The sequence below is a fragment of the Heterocephalus glaber genome, unplaced genomic scaffold (assembly GCF_053883595.1).
Source record: "Heterocephalus glaber isolate CG9 unplaced genomic scaffold, H.glaber_assembly_v1.0 deba00000347, whole genome shotgun sequence".
Lineage (NCBI taxonomy): Eukaryota > Metazoa > Chordata > Mammalia > Rodentia > Bathyergidae > Heterocephalus > Heterocephalus glaber.
The window spans coordinates 6,606,161-6,625,983 of NW_028258143.1; the positions used below are offsets into that span (position 1 = coordinate 6,606,161).

The 19,823-nt window shown below is 32.1% G+C and overlaps 1 protein-coding gene across 11 annotated transcripts in view; it reads left to right on the forward strand.

Moving 5' to 3' along the window:
• Positions 1–19,823, forward strand: part of Lrp1b (LDL receptor related protein 1B) — a 1,848,437-nt gene that overhangs the window by 1,596,076 nt on the left and 232,538 nt on the right. For all 11 annotated transcript variants that reach the window (XR_015445151.1, XM_087195526.1, XM_087195530.1 and 8 more), the window contains one exon: positions 5,263–5,462. Coding sequence is in view for 10 of the 11 variants with exons in the window: in XM_087195526.1 (XP_087051652.1) it covers positions 5,263–5,462 (200 nt within the window). In the remaining variant the exon portion in view is untranslated. The remainder of the gene's footprint in view (positions 1–5,262; positions 5,463–19,823) is intronic.

Here is a 19,823-nt window from a genome sequence, read left to right on the forward strand (position 1 = left end):
CAATTGCCTAAATCATTTAAATTATAACTTTTTTTTTTTTTTCAGTGCTGGAGATCAAACCTAGGACCTTTTCACACATGCAAGCAAACATTATCACTGAGCTCCATCATTCACCTCATGCTTTACTTGGCAGAAATTTTTTACATTCTTAATTTTTAAAAAAATCTGTAGAAAATAATAAAAGCTATTTTATGTGAAACATATGTTAATGAAAATAAAGCACTTTATGCGTTTGATATCCTTAGCAATTATTGCCATTGTAGGTGATGATAATGCAAATACATTGGGAAATGGATTTTATGCTTCTATATTTTAGTTTATGCTAGTCCTTAAGCTTAGAATATCCTTTTTCTATTTTTCCAAGTGAAACAGATGAGCAAAAATATTTATCTCCTCGGAGAAACATTTCCTGAATGTATTCCAGTGGCCACCACACATTGAACATTTAGCATTATATGAGTATTTTTAATGTAAATGTTTTATCCCTCCATCTAGAAAATGTTTTCCCTAGCACAACAACTTTGCCTTAATCATTGTTTGTGCTTAACATAGAGACTATAGAATTCACTGTTGATGGAAATAATAAATGTGTAACTGGTGGTACACGGAGCAGGGTGTTATAGCTACAGGGATACTCTATCTTCACCAGGGCTCAAACCAGTGCATTGATATGTAAATGACCTGAATGTTTCAAAGAGGGGTGTCAGCGGGGAACTTTTGTAGTGAGAGAATGAAAACTGTACCAAGATGAAACAGGTTTCTGATTTCTGTGGAGAAGCACAGAAGTATTTCTTTAAATTTTATAACCACATAAAAATATTTTTCCCACCAATTTTCAAATCCATACAACTATCAGATTTCAGTATTTCAGGAAAAAAAATCCTTGACATTTCTACCTAATGAATGTTAAAGAAATATAATGCATTATATTTAAATATAAAAGACATATTGAGAATCACACAAGCCTGTCGTTATGGTTACAAGCAGATATTCCTTTATGTGCTTAGCCTTTGTTATAATTTTCACAATAAGTACTATTTGCACTGAGATTTTTTCATATGTAATCTTGGGTTAACATTGCAGAGTATCTGGGTGCAATGTAGAACTCTTCTTTCAATAAATTTTACTGAGATTTTCATTTTTAATTTTATAACAAATTTTGGACATAGCTAATTAATTAGGGGTTGTATTTCAAAAAGTAAAAGTACCATTTTGTTTAGTGCAGACTTACTATAAATTTTAAAAAATTATAGTAAATGGGATTTAACTAAGAAAGGAAATGATCTTTAGCCATGGAAAATTAGCTACTTCATAAATCCTTTGTGATGAGGCTCATATTTTATTCAGTTAAAGAATAATTTTTCAATGAAATATAGTATTTTCTTAAATTTATTCTAATTTATTAGCATAATTAAACAAATTATCTATTAACATGCATAAAATCCAAACACACTTTGTAATAATGTAATTTAAAGGTAATAAGTAATATGCTAGGTGGATATTATTACAAAGTATGATAATATACACATTCTATATCTAGGGTAGTTACAAAGATACATAGTAGCTAGTATTTACTGGAGAAGTTAGTTCTATGTGCTTATAAGTGTTCCAAATTTATTCCATGCATTTTCTCATTTAATCTTAAAATGACCCTATGAGAAGAAAAGATTATTGGCTGGTTTCAAAATTTGAGTAGATTATTGGCTCAAGGAGGCAAATTAAAGTTTCCGGGTTTCCAATGCTAGGAGTAGGAGGACCTAGGATTGGAATCTAAGCAACCTGTTCCTCAGTTTGTCTCAAATCTACAACTGCTTATTGGAGAGAAAGCTAGTCTGCAAATTTAGTAGAGACAAATTTCTTCCAAAAGTGTCATTATTGTGACTTTCGTTTATCAACAAAGGCCTGAAAAACTGAAACAATTTTATCTTAATATGCTTTGATTTTTTATGTTTTTTCTATTGAATTCTACTGAATTCACTTACATATGTTTAAAAGCACATGTGTTTACTTCAGTGTTCCCAGTACTTAGAGTTATCTGCTACACAATATAATCTCAGGGAATCATTGTTTCAAAATAAGGTCCTCTGGGCTGGGGATTTAGCTCAGTGGTTCTGCTGCCTGCCTTGCAAACTTAAGGACCCGAGTTTGATCCCCGGTACCAAAAAAAAAATAAAACAAAATAAGGTTCTCTGTCCACTTCAACATGGTTTTGTGGTGCATCAGGAACATTCCATTATGGAATTGTTGAGTATGATTCTGTAATTAAGCATGAGACCCTACATCACATTTTCTTGTTCAACTACAAAGGTAGTAAAGAAAAGAAATTCTGTACACCAGAAATGACAAAAGCGCCATTTTTCAAAGGGTGTTTTCAAGTAGAGGAATCCTGTGAATCACTCTAAGAATATAAATGGTATTGCCCAAAATTATTTGATTAAAGAGATATTATAGTTCCTTTCAGAGAATCACAATGTCATTTAGCATATTAAAAGTTGTGAGGAATCCTGTAATTTTTTTAAAAAACCCTCTATTTTAAAAAAGAATTCTTAAATGTTTTTGTTCTTCTAAATTACCTTGAACATGTGAACTTAACACTAATCAAGGAATAATTTGTACAAAGCAGAGTGGGCAAGGTGAAAGAAGTCTTCATGAAAATATTTTTATAAATGAAGAGATTTGAGCAAGGAAAATGATATGATAAAACTACAGAAGTGACAATGTGAGATTATAAATATAATCTCCCACTAGAGCTGTATTTCATACATTTTAAAAGTGAGAAGTAATTTTGAGAAGTATATTTAGGCCCAATAAGTAATTAAAGGTTTGTATGTCAGGGATAGGATTTCATGCCTGGGATTCTTACCAGATTTGTTTAGAGTGATGTAACAGATATTGGGCTTTATGAAAGATGTCTTTTCTCTTCTTGATATAATGGTCATGAATATGATACTAATTGGGTGACAAAGTTTATAGTAAACTGAAAATTTAGAATTGCAGTTATATGGAAGTCACACCATTTGAAATTCACAATTTATTAATGTCTTCAAAAACTTAAATAATATACAATAATTTAAAATATTTTTATGACTGAATTTAATTTTTACTTTTAAAATACTTTACCTGCAAGACCAAGCATATGTAGATTGCATGCACATATGTAGATGTCTCTAATCAAACCAGTTTAGATTTTTGTTATCAAAAGTATGGAAATTTTAGTTTCACATTTTTATTCATTGGTACATGTTTATTAAAATAATTTATAAAAGGAAAAATGCATTTGATCAAATAAAATCTATGAGAGCATCTGGAATAAGCATATTTTCTTCAGTAGGGAAAATATATAATACTAGCATTCTCAAGAGTCAAGGTCAGTAAATAAAGAGAGAAGCTCTGATTTGTTTCAACAAAATAGACTACTTTGCATTATGACTTCTTTCAGATACAGTTTCTTATTTTGTATCTATTCTTCTATTGCTAAGTTATAGAGAGCAAAGTGCTCTTTAGTAACATTATTAAAAAGCAGTGGATTGAATGTTTCTGTAGTAGGTATATTTCACTCACGAGTCTATTTTTCAAAAGAATAACATACTAAAAATAATTTAAGATTCAAAGACACAAATGTTTTTCTGAGGGACTTAGTATCTATTATTCCTTGCTGATTTGAAATTTTCAAAATGTGTTCAGATGTAATACAGACATATGAAACTATTAAATAACAATTACAATGCTGGCCTAGGAAAGGTAAGCTTGATATTTATAAACTCAAGCAAGTTTTGATTCTCAGATCTATCTTTCAGCCTCTGCTCACAATTTCACACCTTTCATTGAGTCTTTAACAGAAATAATTTCTCCTCTCAAACACCATACATAATTAAGCTTTCAGTGATATTTTGTCGAGTAAAAAACTTTTTTATTATCTTCATAACGCATGCTTTTATGTATATGCAGAAATGACTGTCAACACAAAAAAAGATTCTTATTTATGATTGTTTATGCCGGCCCTGTATTTGATAAGCGGTTTTCCTGAAAACCTTTATGAATTTCTCAAGGTATAAGTACAATATTGGAATATAGTTACCTCTTCAAAATTTATAAGAAAAAGGGCCAGGAAATTAGTTCAGTAGTTCTGCCGCCTGACTCACAGGTGCAGGGACCCGAGTTTGATTCCTGGTACCAAAAAAATAAGAGGAAGAGGAAGAGGAAGAGGATATTTTAAAGGATATTTTAAATTTAAACCAAATATTCCAGTATGTAACCATTATATAATAGTTTCAAATCACATTATTTTAATCGTATATCTTCAAGATCTGAAGAAGTAGTTACCAAACATTATAGTTAACAAAAAGAAAGGACAAACTCTAGAAAACCTAACTGGATTAACAGAATTCAATTTCCCCTTTGAACCTTTGCATCCTATTTCACATTATCTATTATATATTTTGGTCCTCATTTACACTCAGTTTCTCATACTAGAGAGACAATTTGGTATTTACATGTGTATCCTACTTATTTCACTTAAGAGTGTGGCCTCAATGCGCATCCATTTAGCTATAAATGTCTGTAGTTTCTCATTCTTTAAGGCTGAGTAATACTCCATTTTATGTTTAAAAAACCCACATCTTTAACAGTCACCAGTTTATGGACATTTGGGTTGTTTCCAAGTCTAAAAGAGTAATTTCAAGCAATGCTTTCCATTAGAACTTTCTGTGATAACATAAATTCTGTTTTTCTGTGCTGTTAAATTTAACACCCATGACATATATGTTTTTATTGGACACTTGAAATGTGGCTAATGTGAAGATGAATACAGATCATGTAATTTTATTTTGTTTAAATCATTTTAAACTGAAATTATCATAATTGGCTAGTGACTACTACATTGACAGTATATATTCAAACAAGTGTCACATACACCTTTATATTTGTTTTGTATTTCTCATAGATAAGAAAATGAAAGAGAAGGAGACAGACAGAGAGAGAGAGAGAGTGGGAGAGGGAGAGAGAGAGAGAGACAGAGACAGAGAGAGAGGCAAAGAGAGAGAGAGTCAGAGAGGCATAGGCATAAATATAGTTTTATTCTTCCAAAAATAAGATTTTTTAAAAAAATTTGGGGGCAACTATCATTTGTTGCCACTTATAAAATTATTCAGAGAGATAGCAAGAATTATTCTGGGAACAGTTGAGAAAAAGTAGTGAAATATTTTGTGATGTTTCACTCTTGGATCATTTGTAAACAAAATGGTTATTGATTCTCTTTCCTAGGTATTTGTATTGGATTGACTGCTGTGAGTATCCTCATATTGGCCGTGTTGGCATGGATGGATCCAATCAGAGTGTTGTCATAGAAACCAGGATTTCTAGACCTATGGCACTAACAATAGATTATGTCAACGACAGACTCTACTGGGCTGATGAAAATCACATTGAATTTAGCAACATGGATGGATCTCACAGAAACAAAGGTTGGTGTAGCAGTGCGAATGCATCAGTGTGTTACTGGTACAAAAAAATCATTTAAAAACTGTATATATGTTTATATGCTTTCATCAAAAACATTTCTTAATTTAAGGTGACATAGCTAGACTCCTTTAGTACATTATTAAATAATAGATGTATTTATTCAAAATTATATAATTTATATATAAGTAATTTTGATAATAGTAATGTTTTCTTTCATACAATTTTCCAAATATTTTAGTAAATGACTGATATAAAGTCTTACATGTGTTCTAATTAAACTGTAATAGAAGAATTTTGCTCATAAACTATTACTACATTCTAGTAGGATTTGCATTCTCTTTTTAAAAACTGAGTAGAGTATATTTCCTTATTTACAGTGTAATAATATTATTTAACATTTATCCATTGAACTATGTACAAAATTAAATTTACTTTTATCTAATAAACTGCAGCAACAAATATTAACATGAAAAAACAGTTTTAAAAAAAGAGTAAGAGTCAGGAAATAATGTAAAAATGAATGAATAAAAAGTTTTACAGATACCTCATTTTTCCACTTTTATGTCTCTTAGTAGACTAAAAAACACTATTTAATCAAACACAAAAATGAAGGAATTATATATAAATGAAGATAACAGTAGAGTAATGGATAATGATATAGCTTATTAGAGGAAATGATGACTGAAGATAAAGTAATTAAAAAAATAATGGATGAGGATATAATAGAGAAGTGAAATTTCCATGATAAACATAATATTCATGAAAAAACACTACAATAATTTAAATGAATCTTCAAAAATTTTGAATGCAGGCAGTTTTTTAAGCACTTAAATTTTCACTAAAACAAATAATCATTCTATTATTCTTTGGTGAATTCACATCATATTTATTACCAGGAACTTTTATTTCCAATCATCTCTTAAACATAATTTTCACTGAAAGATCCCAAATAAAGTCTACCTCTTTATTTGGTCTAGATTATCAGATTGCTTTTTTTCTCTGAGGTTAAATTTAGGACAGAATCTTGGGAAGAGAAATAAAGAGAAAGAAATAAGAAGGAAGGAAAGATTATTATTAAGCATCAGGAGAGACCTTGAAAATATACGCTGGTGGTCAGCCTTAAGAAGGATGAGGCCACTAAATTTTGAAAAAAAATGGCATAAACTGCACTAAAGTCACACTGCTTCATAATTTCAGCTAAATTCCTCTCAAATGATGTTTAAACAGATACAACCTTTTAACGAGAAATGCTGACGTGAAGTTTTTAGAGATGCTTTTATAAGGATAAAAGCCCTAAGATAAGATGAGTATATTTCAATGAATCATTTATTTAAGTGTTGATATTCCAATTATGGCAATAAAAAAAATCAGCAGAATGCAATTTCAGTAAAGAATTATTTAAATATCACTTTAGAATTTTAATTACAACAAAAGTAATGTTGACAAATAGAAATCACATTTAGCATTTGGAAGTTATATTCCCCAAGAATCGATAATTATGGAAATTAGTATCTCCCTATGAAACTATGAGCATTTTTATCATTTCTACCTAAGCATTCATAAAAAGTACTAGGTTATTGTGAATGTATTAATTTCTGCTAAAATTTTACTGTTTAATAAAATATATATAATTTTTAGGAAAATATTTAAAAATATATTACAGTAGCAAATACTTACCTTTATCTGAGGCTTAAGGGTGTAAGTTAAAAATACAGTGAGGATTATTAAATACTGTTAATTCTCTGGCTATTCTCTTAAATGATGTAACATGTAGGGATGACTCATGATTTGGAAAATCAGTACTACAAAATTAAATGTATGTGAACAAAGTGTCTTTGAATTACAGTGCTGGTAGTGACTTTGAGTAGAGGAACACATATTAGCAGGGAAAAACTGTATTAAATTTCTTATATAATACAATATTTGGGTGAAATATTGTCTAGTGAGATATTCATTTTTAAAATTTTGATTTTGAAAATACCTTGAGGCTCAAGTGGGGAGTAAAAGGAAGCCAAAGAGTAACTGTCACCAGAAATACTTTCTCCTGAAGGGTTTCACAGAAAGACTAATGAAAAATTCATTAAGTGCCTTATTAGACTTCTGCCAATACCTGAATGCAGTCTTTAAGTTATTACCTGGTAGTTACTAATGAGGTGCTACCTGTTGTTTCCCTGAATTAAACTCTATAGCCAATGAAAGAAAGAACCATTCACTTGCTGTGTTTGCCAAGTGAATGATTCTCTTTGCGTGTGCTGAATGAAGATGTAGAGAATGTTGTCCATAGGTGTATAATGAGGCTTCTTGTATCAGTGGCAGTTGTACTCATTTGGTCAGTAATAACCAGTTATAGGTTTGGTCTTAGTCAGATCAGGACTAACTGTTCTTATTTATTTTCTTTATTAAATCAGAAGCCAAGCTCATTAGGAAAGGACATACCATTCAGGACAAAGTAATTTGAAAATATTATGAATGTATGAAAAATGTCAGTGTAATGACTCTTTTTCACAATGGAGAAAAGTGAACTCTGAATAGAACTTCATGATTTAAAATGTTTTCTTCCTAAACATGTTCTTATTTAAACTATACAGCAATTTCATAAATGAAGTTAGTTCTACAACCCAAATACCTGGGAAGTTTTTCACTTCTGTGGCTTAAACAAAAGTTTATGTTTTTGGTTTGTTTTTTGTAAAAAAAGATTAAAGTACATGCAAGGCACAAGCACCTTCCAGATTGTTGGTGAATTCTTATCTGTCTTTCTCTGCTAAGTCTCTGCCCCAACTTGCTTTCCTGTAAACTCAAAATAAAACTTTACAAAGTTAAGGCCACATCCCCCCAAAAAATACATTACTCACTTTGCTAGTTGAGGAACATAGAAATGTACTTTTAAGACATTTGAACATTTTAAGACATATGTATGCACACATAAATGATTCTCATGGATTTTATTGCAAGGATAAAAATAGAATGATATATCATTAATAATATAATAACATAAAATGACTCCTACAGAATCATTGCATCAATTTGTTTTAAATTTCATCTTCATCGGTTCATTTTAAATGTCTATGTACTTTAACTCTGCCCATTCATTTATTCAACAAACATTTACTGACCTTTCTGTACCATACATTATGTTTGACTTAGAGTTATAAAGATGAACAAATGCCTGTCATGAAAGCAAAGGTCAATGGGGAAAACTGTTATGCAGGTAAGGCCATAAATTAGATTAAAGTATATGTAAATGTTGTGAAAATGTAGGCAGGAATGGAGAAACCCTTGTTGAAGTGAGGAGGTCTTTGAGTAACCTGAAAGGTTTAGTAATGCTTTCCATATAGGAAAAATGTGGGAGGGATGCCTCCTACAGAAGGAAGAGCATGTGCAAAGTATACTGAAGTCTGGAAACAACATGGCATTTACACAATTATGCCATGCCTGCAAGTCATATAAGAGGGAAATAATGACATTTGATGAACAAGAGCAAATTGGGGCCAGATTGCGACAAGCTTTGTATGCTACATAATTTGGAATTTATCCTTTAGGTCATAGGGAGCCACTGAAGGTATATAGTTGATAGAATGCTATTATTAGATTTGAGAACAGCAGGGAAAATGAAAGACCTTGGAAGGGCAACCAATTTAGAGACAGTTGGAATATTTGAGGAGGAAATTCTTGAAGTGATTATAGCTGTGGGAATAAGGATACTATGTTAAACTCAATAGTAATTTAGCAAATGAAATACAAAAGTTCAGTAAGTTAAATGTAGCTGAAATATTGGGAGCTGGGTTGTAAATATTAAGTAAATTATTTATATGTTATCTAATTAGTTAAGGGAATTGGACACATTTTTATAGCTATGGATTTTACATGTATTTGTACATATTTACAGAATTAAATGTACTAAAGTGAGCCTGACTTACAGATTCTTATTGAAACTTAAAGATCTATTTTGATGATAAATATATTAATTGTAATAGCAGGGTCAGCAAAACAGTCATTCAAAAGTTTTGATTTAGCATTCTTTATTTTTTCTTTCACTGAAAAGTATTTCAGAATACCTGATAGTTTATTTAGAGGAAAGACTGCAGAGGCGTGGAGCTCCTACCTCCTACTTTATCTTAGGATATGTGGTATCAGTAATGAGACAGTTGGCAACTAGAGGGTGTTCTCCGGATTGATGTCAAAGGAAAAAACTGATATACAGCCATAAATTTGATTTAGAAGTACAGTATATGCAAAATTATATATATGTACTACATATGTACATATATATGACCTGAATAATCCTATATATTATATATACTGTGTATGTGTATTATTATTCACATATGTAAAACCATTCTGGTTTACACATACAAAGAATAAATAAATGAATAAATAAATAACAACTGATTTACATAGGACTCATTCTTTACAACCTACAACTACAGAATTCTTCAGGGAATGTCAGGTTTTGATTTTGAATAAGAAGTAATAAATCTTTGCTCAAGTACAGATATCTAAGTGAATTGATCTAGAGGTGGAGAAAGTAAATTTCAAATTTTTCAAAGAAGCTTGGGAAACCTAATGAAAATTGGGTTGTGCTGGAATCAACTGCCAAATAGCTTATTTACTCTAAACAATGTAGGTAACACCCATGAGCTTCAGTTGCCTCATATATGAAAAAAAAGGTGTTAAAAAAAAGGAATTCCAGAAGTAAAAATGAATTAGGTGAATTTTAGTTAGGTGAATTGAACAACACTTTTAGAATCTTTGCCAGATATGTCAGTTTTAATTAGTCTCAATATAAGCCTTGGAGAGGTTGGACATGTGTAACAATGCAATGATTCATGGCAGAGTAGTACTCCATTGTGTGTACATACTACATCTGCATTATTTATCTGTTGTTGGAGATATAGTTGGCCTCCAAGATTTAGGTATTATGAATTATGCTGTTATAAACATGGGTATTCATGTATCACTGTAATATGATGTCTTTAATTTTGGGGGAAAGATACCTAGAAGTGGAATAGCTGGGTCAAATTAAATTTCTAATTTCAGCTTTTTGAGTAGTCTCCATCCTGATTTCCAAAGTGGTTGTACTGGTTGACATTCCCACCAACAGTCTACATGTGTTATTGTGTTTCTTGATGATGGCCATTTTTTCAGGGGTAAGATGAAATCTGAGTGTTCTTTTAATTTGGATTGCTGTAACAGGTAGTAACGTTGACCATTTATTTATGTATTAACTGGACATCTATGCTTCTTCTGTGAAGTGTCTATTCATTTTAGTTGCCCATTTAAAATGTATTAAAATTTTGAGTTTTGTGGAGGCCAGTACCACCGTTAAAATTGTAGCATCCTGCTTTAGTGGGATAGTTTGATGTTACAGTTTGCAAATTCCAAACTAAGTACACCTCCTGCATGTAGGAAAATTTGTAAATCTTATTTGAAAGTTCATGTCACCAACTTTCTGAAATTTGAGATCCTTTAGCGTTGATTTGGTGCATTACAAACAAAAATGTACAGCCTGTCTCCAGATTGGTTGTCTATAAGACACAAGTTACAAATATCTCCTGAGTAAAACTGCAATAATAATTCTTTATAGCCACCTCAAATTACAGGCTGTGCTTTCCATTTAATGAAATGAAAATTAAATACCAGGAATACTATTGAGACCAAAATTTCATTTTGACAATGTGCATAAATAAATTCAAATTTAGTTCTCATTTTCTGTTAGTTGTGCCTTTTGGACTTGAGGTAACTTAAGAAGGGTATCTTGGTAAATAAAAGGTTGAAAGCATTATGTGAATATTAATAACAAAGAGATACCAAACAAATTTTATTTCTGACTTGAAATCCTAGATAATTAGATTCTTTTCTTGCTTTAGTTTATTTCTGGTTTTTTCAGTGTATTGTTAAATATTTTAACCTTGTGTTAAATAAGTTGATTGTATACATATTTTATTCACCATGCTGGGAAAATTATATTTGTAACTGCTATTTCTTTGAAGAGTAATAACTGTGTATGATTCTAAACTATAGTTTATCACTGAACCACCTTTCATTTTGTGGATAAATTGTTCAAAACTTCATGTAATAATTTGACTATAACTCTTTATTTAAAGATAATTCTATACCAGCAGAGTCTCAATATTAAAGTATTACTATTATAGTCTGACCCTGTTATGTCTTTGTTGCTCTAGGAATCTGGTTTTTGTTGTGAAGGGGTATTTCTATGTTTCATTTGAAAATTCTCATCATGACTGCTGCAATGACAGTCTAATGCTAGAAAGGGGATCATACCTTAAAGGCATATTGATAAAAATGTAAAATATATTTAAATGGCTCTTTATGGAGGAGAAAAAAGAGTACTGAGAAAAACAAGGAATATTTTGTGGTTATGTATTCTGAACATCAATAGCTGTTGCATTAGAAATTTAAGTATCCACTTAAACTCACCAAGAAAGGGAAAAATTCAAATGACTCTCTACCTTTTTATAATATTCTAGAGTTTTCATTCTTGGTAATATATTGTATTTTAGTACTTTGGAAAAAATATCTCTACCATTCACAAAGAGTAGAATTTACAGGCTATTTTATGTGCCAGTGGCATTCATGTGCTACTGTTTACAATACAATAAAAGTTAATGAAAGAAGAAAAAAACCCATTCACTTACTATAGATTTGTTCCTGAATCAGTAAAATAAATTGAAATTAACTGCTATTTCTAAAATGTCTCAGAATTTGAGTGTCAATCATGCCTTTTGGTTTTGACTTTGTATAGGACATTCTACATTAAATTGCCTGTGTTTAAATAGATGCTGTTTTTTTTCAGTGTCACATGTGTTCCATGTACTTTTCAAAAGAATAATGTTTTAAATATTACCTTAGCTTGAGTTTTCATTCACTGTCAACAACCTTATCCATCTCAAACATGAAGTAGTAGAGTATTCACACAGGATAAGTAGATTAGGGATTGGTAGATTTAACTCAAATCCAGTTACTTCCTAATCTAGGCCAATAACTTTATTACATTATTGTTAATGTTCTTATCCATAGAATAAGACTTAAATTGATTCCATTATTTTCTAACATTTTTTGAGAGGAATTAGCTGAGTTTGAAATTAAAGCAGGGAAGAACTATTCTATTGATTTCTTCACTTATCCATATTTTTACTACATAATACACACTTGAAAATGTAATATATTATACTCATCTCTCTTTATTCTAAAATCATATTTATAATTGCAAAACATAAGAACACACTAAATTCATGTAAGTGGCTCTACTTGATGTCTGTCCCAAAGATAGCCTAAAGGTTTTGCTATCTGACCCAACGTATTTCTATAGGCAGTTCTCATTATGAAATGAAGATATACCTAATGAGTAGGTGTGTAGGATATCATTATTCTTATATTTAGTACTGGTGGTGAGGCTAGATAATTCCAAGGACCCATGAAGGTTTGTATCACCAGAAAAAGACCCAGAAGAATTTATCTTGCAAATACTTCTTTCCTCACTTCAGAGGTCATTTTCAAGAGGAGACAAAGCCTTTGCTATCCAGGCAAAGTCTAGTTTTCAAATAAATGTGATGCAATTATTTTCTTTTCTGGTACTGGGGATCGAACTCAGGACCTTTCACTTGCAAGGCAGGTGTGGTGCCACTGAGCTAAATCCCCGGCTCTGATGCACTTTTTACAGTCAGCTTCCCGAATTTTCACATTATTAAAAAGCTTATCCTTTTTATTTGTTAACTTATCAAAATGGCCATATTTGACCTCCAATTTGGAAAATTTGAAAACAGGAAAGAGAAAAGGGATGAAAGTATATTACATCAGATATTCCCAGTGCAACAGAGAGTGGGTATTATTTGAGGTAAGGCTGTAGACAAATGATGCAACCAATACTAGAAAAAGATGGAGCATGAATCTATTTTCTTTATTTTTTTTAAGGTTTGAGTTGATATAGCATTTTTTCTTTTTTTTCTTTTTTAAATTAAATTTATTGATACATTTTAGATATACAATATAATGACATGCGCCATTGTAGATTGGTACCTTTATATAATTTATTGTGGTTCTTATTTTTTTCCTATTCCCCTGCCCTCCCTTCACCCCCTCCACCCCTCTCTATTTACAAAGACTTGGTTTCCATTTTTTCATTTTCTCATATTAATTCCATTCCCTTCTTTCCTTTCCCCAATCCTTCTCACTTCCCCTTCCCCTTTGGATGTTTTCTTTCTATTTCACAATATCTATTATACATTTTGATCTTTATTTGCACTCTCAGTTTCTCATACCAGAGAAACTATTTGCTATTTGCAAATGTGTGTCCTATTTTTTTCACTTAAGCGTATCACCCTCAATACGCATCCATTTAGCTATAAATATCTCTAATTTCTCATTCTTTATTGCTGAGTAGTACTCCATTTTATAAAAAAATAAAACACCTTTGCTTTATCCAGTCTCCAGTTGATGGGCATTTGGGCTGTTTCCAAGTTTTAGCTATTAAAAACTGTGCTGCTACGAATGTGGATGCACATATATCGCTGTGGTATGATTGTTTTAATGCTTTTGGGAGGATAACCATAGGGAAATAGCTGGGTCAAATGAGACCTCTAATCCTAGTTCTTTGAGGTATCTCCATACTGATTTCCACAGTGGTCAGATCAGTCTATACTCTCACCAACAGTGGAGAAGTGTTCCTTTTCCCCCACAGATCCACCTGCATTTGTTATTGGTTGATTTTATAATAGCAGCCATTCTTTCCAGGGTTGAGGTGGAATCTCAGCATTGTTTTCATTTGCATTTCTTGAATGATCAATGTTGTTGAACATTTTTTCATATGTTTATTTCCTACTTCTACTTCTTTGTCTGAGAAATGTCTGTTCATTTCAGATTCCCATCTTTGGATTGGGTCTTTAAATTTGGGAGGTGCAATTTTTTAAAAGTTCTTTATATATTCTAGATAGTAGACCTTTTTCTGAGGAACAGCTGGTAAAATTTTTTTCCCATATGGTTTGTCTCTTCATGCTGTTGGTGATTTATTTTGCTGTGCAGAAGCTTTTTAATAAGAAGAGATCCCACTTGATTCTTTGTGCTAGCTCACGTTTCACTGAGGTTTTGTTCATGAAATCTTTTCCTGCACCAATATCTTCAAGAGTTCTACCTAACCTCTCTTCCAGCTGGTTTAGTGTTTCTGTTTTAATATTTAGATCTTTAATCCATTTCAATTTTAGTTTAGTGCCTGGTGAGAGATATAGCTCTAGTTCCTTTATCTTCTTAATAATGACATAAATTTAAAGATGATCTTCAAGAATATAGCATTAATTCTTATTTTTAGCCATTATAATTTCTATCCCAGTGCAAGCTATGACACCAAGGAGGGACATATGACTTTAGTTTGGACATTTGATCAGTACTAGCATTCAAAAGCCAGCTTCACATGACTCTGAGGTAATACCTGCTCAGTTTGGTTATTATCTCTGATAAAACTGAATGAAAGAACTTTGTATTTTTATCTCTACTGAGGCATAATTGAATGACTATTAAATTTTAGTTGGAAAATATCACTTCACAAGGTTATTATAATGTTTGGTAATATTGCCAATCCCTAGTTTTTCTATCATTTCTTAATGCTTTTATTCATTATGAGCAATGGATTTTGGCTTCATTTGCCAGAAGTTCTATTTATATTTCTGTTCACTACCATTAAGAAAAATATATTAAAGAGAAGGCAGACAAAATGTTTATAGAGGAAAATGATGACTGCAAAACTTGGTAGCTTGTTGATGATTCTGGAAAAACAATATTCTGTAAGCATTGCTGAAGGAAGCGTAATTATCAAAGAACAAGTGTCCTTGGCCCTAAGATTGCATAAAATTCTTTTCTGTTGTGCAGCTTGTAAGGAAAGCTACTTGCTCAGTAGTCATTCTATGAAGCTTAGCGTGTTCTAGCCACTTGCCCACCCACCCACTCTTCACTGTTACTCTACAGAAGCTAGAAATGATCCTCCCACGTGCAGACCTCTGCGGTGAATCTTCCACTTTCTCTGGCATGTCAACCACTATCTACCACAGCCTAACTTTATCATCTGCTTCCCAGTCATTATTTTGTGCAATCTTTATTAAATTTTATCTAATTTTTTCAGTGCTATCTTATTTTTATTATTTATCTCTTCCTTTTTGGTCTTCATATTCTCTGTATTTAAATTATATCCTCACTTCTCTATATATATGTCCTGTGCTCATATTCTTTTGCAAAGATATTAGGGAATATTGTTAGCATCAAGGTCTCTAAGATCAGAAAATTAGTGAGCAGCCTGATGTTTTCTACCAAAGACAGATGGTGTTTTTGTCAGGCAATAGTATTTGCACCATATTGACTAGGCAACAGGTGTAACTGATAGTTTTTGATCCTGGAAGAGATATGTGAATTAAAAATTATGATGGCATACAGTGGAGGTGGTTCTAGTTTCCCTACCTATGCCTCATTGCCATATTCTGTATGCTGGAAGACTGATTTTACGATTTACTTTATTCAAAGTCTTTTGCTGTCTGGACTCAAATAGGTTTATTCCACAGTATGTATGGCAGAATATCAGATGGTAGACAAAGGAAAAATTCAGAATGTTTACTCATCTGCTTTCCCTGCCTGCCAAACACAGTGATTAGCGGCGGCTGAGCTCATCCACTGACAAGCACTCCTCTTGTTGGGTGGCTTTTTCCTTTCAGCTACGTTTCCACTAAATTCTGAGGAGATCTAGGGAAAAACAACCCATTATTGACCTCTTAGCTATGCCTATATTTCTGTAAATAATTTTTATTAAACTACCTTTAATTTCCACATGACAATGCATTTTTCTATTTGCTGCAAGAATCCTGGCTTTTTCAACAGTGATTAGAAAATGGTAAAAACAATGAAAAAATAGCTAGGGATGTAGCTCAGCAATAGACCAATTTCCCATTATGGAGAGAGAGAGAGAGAGAGAGAGAGAGAGAGAGAGAGAGAGAGAGAGAGAGAGAGAGAGAGAGAGAGAGAGAGTGTGAAAGGGAGAAAGGGAAAGAAAGAAAAATGTTAATTGTAAGGTGCTTGCCTAAAAGCATGGAGAAAACATAATAATATTGCACTACTGTAACTGTGAGAGGATATGAGCCTTTATGTGGGGGAAATGGTATCAAGAATTAGAAAAGAAGGGCCAGGGATTTAGCTCAGTGGTTCTGCCAAAAAATAAAACAACAAGAAAAGTAGAAGAATCTTACAATATATTAGAAAAAGGTATAGAATTTAATACTTGATTTGACAAGCTCGTTAACTTGAAATCATAGAAGATTAAGCTTATTCACAGAGTTATTGTTAAAACTGACCTAAAATGATCCCCAAAGCCTCTTGGGTTTTTAGGACGATTGAACTATGGGTGATTTCAGCCCACTTTCTTTTGGAAGGTGGGCTTTACTTGGAGGAGGCTTAGCGCTATGGGGTAGCCTGGAAAGGTGCATCTCCTTTCTGGCTTCTCCCTTCATCTCTCTTTTTCCTCACTGCCATGAGGTGAGCAGTTTGTCTTTCACCATGCCCCTCTGCCATGCTGGTTTTTCTTGGGAGGTGACCAACCATGGATTAAAATGTGAGCCAACATAAACTTCTCCTTAAAGTTTGGGTGTCAAGTACTGTGGCTCACCAACAAGGGAAATAGCTAAGACAGTTGCAGAGTAAGGTTCAGGTTGACCTTCAAAAATCACCATTTATTTAGGTATTTCTTTTTGAGCAATATATAATTCTTCATAGTCAATTAATCCTAAACTCCTACATCTTGATTTTCTTACCTTGATTTCTTCATAAAATAATTAATTACAGAATTAAGTTATTAGGTTCTATAACATTATTTTTAAACTTTCAAATATACTGGTAAAGCCTTTATAGTCATGTTTAAATTAATTAAAGGAATCAGAGAGCAAAAGATAGTATTTTAAAATAAGATAGTAAGCAGCTTTAAAATAGTGTTTAAGGGACAGGGATTTGGCTCACTGTTTCCATCACCTACCTCGCAAGCACAAGGTTGGGAGTTTGATCCCTGGTACCAAAATATCAGTAAATAAATAAATAAGGTTTAAATATATAATAAGTTCTTGTTAAATTATAATTTACAGAGAAGTTCATGTTTTTCTCTTTTTTTATCTACTGAATACCTGTAAATAAAAGCTCCTTAAACTTACTCTTTACATTTATCTTTTAATTAAGGAAACCCCTGTTTACATAGGATAATTGGTTATATTATTTTCTTTAAAAAGGAATTATTATCATCATTTTGAGAAAACATCAACGACATTTCATTGAGTAAGATTTTGTTAAAATATCTCTCTTTTGTACCATCATATTCCATATTTGAAATTTGTCAGCTCCATTTGCTGCCAAATTACATTGCAATACATCTTTCTTGTTTTTCTTTTGTATATAAATATGTTATAAATCTTTCATGCTTGGAAATGTACATAAATAATATTATATATATAATTATGATGCTTTTGCACTTTTTTTTCATTTAATCTCAGTGAGGTTTGACCTCTTCAAATGTTGGAAAAATATACACAAGATCCATTTATTTGTATTTATCATTTAAAGACAGTATGTGAAAAATTTTTTTCACAGAAGCTGAAGGAGATAGTCAACTGATACTTGTTGAAGAGATTTAGGTCCTAAAGAGAAAATGATGCAAGTTGCCACGATATAAGCTAAATCCCCCCCCCAAAATTATGTAAATTTTTTATTGTTTTATTTAGTTTGTCTTGATTTTCATGGGTGCTGCTTGTGGCATTAAAAGAGCTTGTCACTAACCCTTAAGACTCCTAGTGGACCAGAATAGTGATAACTGTGTGGGACTAGTTGTGCCGTAGTTAACAAAAGTTGGTATTTGGCTTTGTTTCTTTCTAGAACAAATCCTTTGGCGATTGTGTTTGATGTTGTTTGGGCAGTAAGCACATGTATCAAATGAACAGACCTGTCTGTAATGGACCTACTAGTGCCAGTCCTCTTCTATACTGCCAGTGTCAAGCAGGGATTTAAATAGGTGGCCATTTTGAACAAATGGATACATGTTTTCACTTTGACTTGAGATTTCTAGATGCTCTATACCACTCTACTATGTGCCTACCTTCTTTTGGACTAATAATTCACTTTTCTGATCCCCACAAATTTATGGTGTGTTTGATAACACAAGCTTCTGATGGCTGGTCAATATTTGAGTACTTGCTGAGTACCTAAATTATTCCATGCCTGGAAACTACATGCAATGCAGTTCCAATCAAGAAATTCAACTAACTTTCATATGGAGCATATGAAATTAGCCCCTTTTATTTATTTATTTATTCATTCATTTTTTTATGGAGTACCACGGATTGAACTCAGGTCCTTGCGCTTGCAAGGCAGGTGGCAGAACCACTGAGCTAAATCCCCGGCCCCTAGCCCCTTTTTATTAAACCTGCAATATCCTACAAAGCTAGCTTTCTTAGGGACAGTGATAATACGGTAAAGTAGCTAAGAACTCAGCACCCAGAGAAGCTGACTTAGCTTTATGTATTAGTATCTTCATTTATTAGTTTTTTCAATCTCCCTTTTGACAAATTAATTTTTTCAAGTCAGTTTATCTGCAAAGTGAAGGGCTCTACTTCACAGTAGAATTTTTGAGAATATTAAATTTATGAAGGATATAAAGGGGATATCCTAGTGCAAGATTTCTCAACTTCAAAGCTGTTCATATTTGATCCTTATAGTTCTTTGTCATGGGAGCAAAAATGCCTCCCCACCCACTGAGAAGCACTAGCCTACTTCTGAGGCAGCCACTTGCTTAATAAGTATCAGCTATAGTTATGCAGAATAGTTAAGAAAGGGCTGTACTATTTTTGAAATGCTAATTGGCAAATTTTTACAATAATTGCAATTTTTTATAGAAGTTAATTGAATCTCTGTAGACTGCAGTTTTCAAAAGTGATGATTAACTTTCTGAGCCCATGTTTAAGGAAGTAATTACTTATTTTGCATCTAAAGAAATCTGCATTGAATGATTCTGAGTCTTTCAAAATTTTCTGGGAATTTTCATTTTACTTTGAAAAATTTTCAACTATACACTAAGGTGAAGGATGAGTCCATGATTCACCAAGTTGTTAATTTTTTGTCACGTTTATTTTGTCTTTCCGGAATGAATGTAGACAGTCAAAGAGAGAGAAAGTGAATAGTTCGTTTAAGTAGCTTACGCATGATCCATTCTGGCACCTGTCCTTTTCATTTTCCTGTTTAATACCATTTATCATTTTAGTGGTGTGCTCTGTATAAGAGTATACAGATGGATAAGCTATGTGTACAAATAGATTTTCACATCAAAATTCAAAATA